We start from the raw sequence: 8,731 nt of genomic DNA, 5'->3' as shown, positions 1-8,731 counted from the left end.
GTGAGCAGCCATCTAAGATACTCCACTGGTCTCACCCCTTCGGGAGCAAGGGAGAATGAAGAGAACAGGATACAAGGAAAAGATTAGTCCAAAGGACTAACTAGCTACCAAGGCCTCCAACAGACTGAGTCCAGTACAGCTAGAAGGTGTCCGGCTGCTACCACTGACTGCTCTGACTGGGATCACAATAGAGGGTCCTGGACAGAGCTGGAAAAGGATGTAGAACAAAATTCTAACTCACAAAAAAAAAAAAGACCAGATTTACTGGCCTGACAGACTGGAGAAACCCTGAGAGTATGGCCCTTGGACACCCTTTAGGTCAGTGGTCAAGTCACTCCTGAAGTTCACCATTCAGCCAGGGATTGGACAGCTTCATAAAACAAAATGGGACTAATGAGGCACAGCAGTCCAGGGACAAGGATTAGAAGGCAGGAGGGAACAGGAAAGCTGGTGATAGGGAACCCAAGTTTGAGAAGGGAAAGTGTTGACATGTCGTGGGGTTGTTAACCATTGTCATAGGGCAGTATGTGTACTAACTGTCTAATGAGAAACTGTTCTGCAAACCATTTAAGGTAAAAAAAAAAAAAAAAAGAATTATCTATGTGACATTAAATTGACAACAGCAACTCAAAAGGTTTGATGGGAAGCCTAGGGGGCAGTGAGTTGAAGCTAATGGTGATGGAACAATTTGGAAAAGAATAGTGAGAATAGCAGTACAACTGGAAGAATGTAATCTATGTCACTGAATTGTACATGTAGAAACTTTTGAAATGGTGTAACTTTGGCTGTGTATATTTTCACCAAAAAATAGGTCCTCCAAGGTCGAGAAGGGAGAGTGTTGACATGTCGTGGAGTTAACAACGTCATGAAACAATATGTGTACTGACTGTTTAATGAGAAACTATTTGTTCCGTAAACTTTTATCTAAAGTACAATAAAAAATAATTAAGTTAAAGTTAAAAAAAAAAAAAGAATACTTCTGGGTAGCATGGGAAGGGGTAAAGATTTTTTTATGTTGTTGCTCTGAACAATGATATTTCTGTATCCTTCAATCTTTTGCAAAAATGTATTCACATATCATCTGTGAAATTAAAATTTATATGTATATTTTATGAAATATGTAGTATTTGCAAATGCATAAATAAAGAAGTTTATCAGTGGTTACCAAGGGTTGGAGGGAGGGGAAATTAGGGAGTTATTGCTTAAGGGTTACTGAGTCTCCAATTAAAAGAAAAAAAAAAGGCAATTCTTTTTTCTTTTTTCAAAAAAAGTCAATTCTAACTCATAGCGACCCTATAGAACAGAGAAGAACTGCCCCATAGGGTTTCCAAGGAGTGGCTGGTGGATTCCAACTGCAGATCTTTTGGTGAGCAGCCAGGCTCTTAACCACTGTGCCACCAGGGCTCCTGAGTCTCTGATTAGGATGAAGAAAAACATTTGAAAATGGATAGTGGCGATGGTCTCACAACATGGTGAATGCTATTAATGTCATTGAATTGTACACTTAAAAATAGTTAGAATGGTAAATGTTTTGCTACATGCATTTTACCTCAGTCAAATTTAAAAATATACGTATGTATATTGTAATGTTAAATCTTCATTCATTCTGTAGTCAGTGAAAAGGTGATGAAAATTATATTACAGTGTAATAAAATAAATATTAAAAGTAATTTTTAAGAAGTAAAAAGCCCTAAGGAAAATAAATAATACGTTGCTTAAAGAGAATCTATTTAGTAATGTTTTACATAATATGAAACAAGCAAATAATTGATAATTTAATTTTAGTATTGTATAAGCAATATTTAATTCACTGAATCAAACAGATATAATTTTTAATGTCACATTGCCTTATCAGTGGACTGAGATCTAACCAGCCTCAAGATAATGAAAACTGGTGGTAAGAACGGACAGGAATATTAATGCTAAGAAAAACCTTGCATCAGAAATGATTGCAGAGAATATTTTCAAAGTGTCACCTTACAGGGTCTGGAGTATTTGAAGAGATAAATGATGCCCATTTTCAAATCTAATTATTTTATAAACTGTAGCTGTCTTTCAAGGTAAAAAGACTGATAAGTCTGGCCATACTGAACTTTTATTTAAACCCTTCCTCCTTACTCCGGAAAGGAACTGTCAAGAGTAGTAGTATCAATTTAACTCAGAAAAGACACCGCCATCTGTGCTGGAAGGGATTAGAGGAGGAAGAGAGATGTATGGCAGTGACAGAAAAAGATCAAGAAAGAGAGAAAGTAAGTATCTTGATGGTTATGAGTTTCTAGACATTTATACACGACAGGTTCAACCTGGTCTTTTAGATATAAATAATAACTTTCAAAAACAACAGGAATCCAAACTTCACAAAAAACAAAAATGTCTGTAAAGTTAAACTTTTAAAAGATTGAGATTTTTCATTTAGAACTTAGATTGGGAACAATCATAAACATAGCTCAACCACTTATACGAGACTAAATGGGCACACTAGCCCAGGGGCAAGGAGGAGAAGGCAGGAGGGGACAGGAAAGCTGGATAAATGGAAATGGAGAACCCAAGGTCGAGAAGGGGAGAGTGCCGACAAGTTGCAGGGTTGGTAACAAATGTCACAAAACAATATGTGTATTAATTGTTTAATGAGAAACTAATTTGGTCTGTAAAACTTCATCTAAAGCACAATAAAATAATAATAAATAAAAGTGGAACTTAGATTCAGGAAAATCAGCCACATTTCTTGATTCACAAGAGAAACTTAAGTGTTCGTAAAGTGTCCTCAAGGTTGAATTCAGTGCTTGACATTGAGGTTTGGAGCAATGTCCCTTGTTTATCTGTGCTCATGTAACCTGCCACACAATATTGAAATTGCAGCACTGATCTCTGGGAGATATCTAAGGAACTTCACATATTTATCAAAAGTCAAATGTAAAATTCATTAATTTTACGAATATTATTTCACATTAAATATTCAAAACCAATGAGACCAATGACTAATTTATGGATTAATATTTTAAAAATTGAATCATTTGTACTTGGTGCTTTGATCATTCATACATACATGCATACATCTATGAAAACCTTCTCTAAGTTCCAAATTATACAATGGAATTCATTTTTAAATAATCATTTAAAATGATACAAATATTGAATATTTTGAGAATATTGGCTTTGTTCAAAATTGTTAACTTTCATAAAAATAAAGCAGTGTTACTGCCACGTTTCATAAGTAGTTTGATGTTGCCAAAGTTTAAACTTCATTTCTTTTGCAAATACATCTTTTCTCTTAAAATGTAGAATAATGGTTGTATAGAAATGTATCTCAGATTTCTGTAGGCACGTTGATATTCAAAATCTGATTAACTCCAGTCTATTCCAATAAACGACCGTGAGGATGGCGAGGACTGGGCAGCATTTCATCCTGTGGTACATAGGGTTGCTGTGAGTCAAAACTGACTCAAAGGCTCCTAACAACAATGACAACATTCTAATAAAGAAGGAGCCCTGGTAGCCCAGCAGTTAAAGCACTTGGCTGCTAACTGAAAGGTTGGTGGTTTGAATCCACCAGCCACTTTGCAGGGTAAAGATGTGGCAGTCTGCTTCCATAAAGATTTACAGCCTTGGAAACCCTATGGGGCAGTTCTACCCTGTCCTACAGGGTCTCTATGAGTCAGAATCCACTTGGCAGCAGTGGGTTTCTTGGGTTGATACTCCAGTGAAGTTCAAGGCTATCTATGCCTGGGCTGATTTACGGTTTGGGACCATGGTAAAACAAAAAAAAGAGAAGATGTTCTATTTGTTTTCCCTTAACTATATTAAAAAATAATTAACATGGAAATAATTTCCTATCTTTAAATGCTGAGTATTTTGACCTCATAAAACCATGAAAGTTAACAGCTGGTTTACTTCATCTTTGTGGTTAGCAGGATGGGATTATTAATTCATGTTAAAATAAGGATATTTATTATATAGTATTCACAGCAAAGGGAAGAACTTCACATAAAGTATTTTAATGTACTGAGGTTGATTCCTTTAACATAAATAAAAAACTGAAAATATACACAGCATATATGTTTAAATTGAATTGTCTTCATATTAATATGTAACTTTGATTCAACTATATAAATTGTTTTTAATCATTGAATTTTAATGTTTTCATGTGTTTGTCTGTCTTCCTACATCTACCCAACCTACCATGGCCACAATTCATATACTTCATATACACACACAGGCACACACTCACTCATATGCCTTTACTTCATAAATTTATAGATGCCTGACATTTGTTTTAAGAAGGCAGATAGTAAGTGTTAAACTGTATAATTGTTACTGTCACCTTATAATTGCTCTCCAAGACACCTATCTCCTATGTGCCATATACTAGCTTTTGAATTGTTTAGGGTCTCTTAACATAAAACTATTTTGAGATAATATTGAATTCGGTAAAAGAGTCCCAAAAATTTGGAAAAGACACAATACATTTAGTTGAAAAGAAAAGGACAAGAAAAGGTCCTAAAATCCCTTTTTAGTCAAAATACTTAAAACATGATCCTTTTAGCAGACATTGCCATGGTGTATTGTTATTCAATTATAGGTTATTAATAAATTTAATATAATTGTCTCAGACAAAGTAAGATCATACCACTAAGTTTTTCCAAAAACCAACTGTTTCTATTACTCATATAAATCTCATAATATAAAGGTATGCAACACAAATTTTACTTTAAAATCAGATGATAAATGTTTAAATATATATATAATAACTAAAAATTAGGTTTATTGGTTTTCTTCATCTGTCATTTACTTCACTATTTAATTCCATAAATAAGTCATGCATTAAACATATTACCTTAAATTCTGAAATGCAATATCACTGTAAATGCAGTGTGCAAGACACAGTAAAAAGGAGTTTTCATAAAAAAAAGAAAAGTTGTACTATGCCCTTTGTCTGTCAAGGTCACAGAAAAAAAAGCAGAAAGAACTGAAAGACACAAAACAAATGAGAATGTTGGAGCTAACTTTGATAAAGAATTTGATATCCCTTTTTCCTTTTAGTTTAAAAATGTAAGTGAACAAATTCTATAATGCATTTACTCCTGTATGCTAAAACACACTGTATAAATGCTATTCAAATAAAGCTTACTTTTAAAGTAAGACATCGTGGAACTTGCATTGTTATTTTCTAATGCAGGATTATCTTAATCCACATTGGCCTCTACTGTAATGGACTCAGTCCACAGAGCAATGCTGTTGGAAAAACTAATTTTTTATCACACTGCTTGCCAAGTATTTTGAACTGACACCAGTATTGACTAATGATAGTACTGGAATGTGCTGTTCTCAGAAGAACAGAGGCCCATACAGACCTAGGAGTGTCCTGGGGTCCAGCTTCTGTCCTTCCAGGGGATTGGTGCCATACAACAGTGAGTGATGTTCAGAATGAACAAGCTGTATTTCCTCCAGGCTGGCTTTTCGACCTTGAATTCTCTGTAAGAAAACAGCAGAAAGCCTACAGTATTCCACTGACAACATTTAGAAGAAAATAGACCTCAAATCACATTTAAGATGATTAATAATGGGCTGAGTTTCATCATGCAGGAATGTGACACTGATTTGCTTATTAAAGTACCATAATAATATTCAAAAAACAAGTGTGTGCAAAGCTCAGGCACAATGGATTGCTTATTCCTAAGTGAGCAATTTACACGAGGCATATTCTTCTTTTGGCTTAAAAAAGAAATCAAAGAATTTAATAGTAAACTCCTTTGTAAAAGTTTCAGCTTAAGAATACTCAAGCGCTACTGTTTATCCAAGAAGTCAATTGGTTAAAATCTTATTTTACACTCACCTTAAGAAGTTGTTGGAACTAGGTCTTTATGGTTTCTTGAAGGACTTAAGTACCAAATGTATTTAATTATGACAAATATGCTGATACTTCATGTGTGTGCACCTTACAGTAGTGTTAATCTAGACCAACGTTACTCTGTGTTCCATGGATCAATAACTGTTCAGGAATTCTTTGTTAATGGTCTGGGATGAGGTCAGTACAAAAATTCAGAGTAAATGTTTAGAAATTTTTATAGTAACTTGACAGAGTATTTTTTTTATTTCTGCTGAATCTAATATAAAAATGGGAATTGTAGTTTGTACATTTTAAATATTTCATTTTTGTAGTAATTCATTTTTACTGTATTTTATAAAATTATTGATCTATGACAGATTGGAAATTAAGTGGTGGGGGGAGAACCTGCTGCTTAACTAGAGATAGTTTGTGATGTACTCTTCTAGACTCTGCCATTACACACAGGCTAGGTAGAATTTTTCACTCCAACTAACAAACAACATTCCTTCAATATAGGCAAAACTGAACACTAAGTTAAAAATTAGCCAATATGCAAAGTGTTCTTCCTGGCCACACTTCTCAGTTGGCACACCCATGGGCCTGATAAGCACAGGCTGGTGTATAAAGTTAATGAAACTTTTGTTGTTGGTGTTAGTTGCCCTTGAGTTGGCTTTGACTCATGGTGGCCATATGCATAACAGAACGAAATGTTGCCCACTCCTGAGCCATCTTCATGATCATCGATACCTTGAGTACATGGTTGTGGCTATTGTGTCAGTCCATCTCATTGAGGGTTTCCTTCGTTTGAACCTTAACTTTCAGAAACTGTTGTGTTTCCTAAAATTACCTGGACAGTATTAATATTTCACTTAAAATATATACTAACAGAAATCATTATAAGGAAATAATTCAGTACAGAAATACAGTGAAATCTAAAAGAGACCTGTTCAGAGAATTGCTGTCTTCCCACATTCCCGATCACGGAACTATCAGTTTACATGGAAATATCAGGTGACAACAACACTTCTCTCAGGATCAGGACAATTCCATATTCAACCTTCCTAGTTTAAGGTGATATGGCTGTTGCCATACTCTTCAATGTTGACATGTGGTTCACTGAGGGGGTAGGCCAGCAAAACCTTGATATACTGAGGTTTGCTGGGTAGAGGCCAGAGCTGTGCTTGTCATTAAAAATAAACGATCAGGTCAGAGTGGAAGAGGAATGGTGGGAGACCTGAGGGTTAACAGTAAGGGAGTGATGTAAAGCAGAACTTCCTTGACACAATGCCATTATGTGTCAAATAAACAAACAAATACTTATGCAGTTTTCTTTGCCATAGCATTGAAGTCTTCTGTTTTTGATGCTATCATTTAGCATTGTGTAACCCACACTACATTTCTAGAAAAATTTAAAAAATGCTTTAGAGAAATCATTTAGAGGTAGATCAGATGAAAACTGTAATGCTGAAGATTAAGGCAAATTAAATGATGGCCATCTAATCAACCATCATTTACTCAATAAATATGTTATCGGCCTAGGTAGCCTGAAAGTAAAGATTAAGCTTAAACAAATTTATGGAAGACCAGAACAATCTAAGAAATAGAATGACAAGTAAAAAGATACAATGAATAAGAGAAAGTTCAAAGTCAATATTAAAGGGAAACACTTTTACTGTGAGATTTCAGCTGGTGGAACTCCCCCAAGATACACAGTGGTGACTTGATGGTTTGAGTCATGGAGAACTAGAATGAGCTGAGTACTGGAAAACAGACTGTGGCAACCAGTCCTAATCTGACAAAATAACGAACACAAATAATATTGTGTGACTTCCAGCTCTAATTTCTATGAATCTATAAAATCCATAGTCACTAACATATGTACGTTGATGACACCTATATCTTAATGTCAGTTCTATAGCTAACAATCAGATCCATGTTTTGACTGTAAGCATTAAGTTCCATCAATTTTTTTCCTTTCTCCTTTTCTATAAAGATTTTTTTCAGCTCTAAGTTGAATGTTTACTCCTTAAATACCATTAATAATAAATATTCTTTATGTTTTCATAAGTGAGCCATATATATTTATATGTTATATGCTCCATGCTTGTGCCAACTCCTTTTTCATTCCCCACATTCCCACTATCATTCAGACTGAATGCTCTATCACACATTTGAAAAATAACCTGCTAACAAGATTTAATTACTGACAGTAGCTCAAGTGCTGGTAAATCATAAGGGGACATCTGCAGAATCTCAGTCATCCCCTTGTGTAATATCAGTCAACCACCGGAGAGAACACAGCATCTGCTCAATCTATCTAGCATTTATTTATTCTAAGAGTACATCCTTCTACTTTACTCTCTAGCCATTCCCCCTCAGTATTAAAATGTGACACAATTCAGAAGTTTTCACTCCGACTTCTTTTTTTATTTTCTCCCTCTCTTTACTTTCTTTTGACTCCTACAATGTATTTTACATTGAATTTTTATTACTATAGTAGACAATTCTTTTTTAAAAATAAGGAAGTAAAATGAAGTAATTACTCTCAATAATCTCCTTCTACTTCTATGGCTGCTGAAGAACAAGCCCCACAAACACTGTGCACATATTTCTACCAAATGAGAGAGGTGAAAACCAACTTAATAAGAATGTTTATACCTGAAAAAAGGATCCAGAGAAAGTGTATTTTGAGATTTGTATCACACAGGAGCACTGCTATGGGAACTTAATTAAAAATTCCAAAATAGCAAAAGCTTTCTATTTCTTAACATACAGGATCTCCTGGAGTAGCTCCATTTTGCCTCATTTTTATCAGATGCCTCAAATTGAGTTCTCCAGTATGGTCGAAAAATATCATGTCTTGGTATTAGTATCCATAATTTACTATGCTACTTTTTATGTTTA

The 8,731-nt window shown here is 34.6% G+C and overlaps 1 protein-coding gene across 1 annotated transcript in view; it reads right to left on the bottom strand.

Annotated features, from left to right (window-relative positions):
• HDAC9 (histone deacetylase 9) overlaps positions 1 to 8,731 on the bottom strand; it is a 700,487-nt gene that overhangs the window by 296,955 nt on the left and 394,801 nt on the right. The window contains exon 15 of the mRNA XM_004377428.2: positions 5,352 to 5,472. Coding sequence (XP_004377485.1) covers positions 5,352 to 5,472 — 121 coding nt within the window. The remainder of the gene's footprint in view (positions 1 to 5,351; positions 5,473 to 8,731) is intronic.

Source organism: Trichechus manatus, unplaced genomic scaffold, assembly GCF_000243295.1.
Source record: "Trichechus manatus latirostris isolate Lorelei unplaced genomic scaffold, TriManLat1.0 scaffold00050, whole genome shotgun sequence".
Classification (NCBI taxonomy): Eukaryota; Metazoa; Chordata; class Mammalia; order Sirenia; family Trichechidae; genus Trichechus; species Trichechus manatus.
This window is presented reverse-complemented; position numbering and strand designations above follow the sequence as displayed.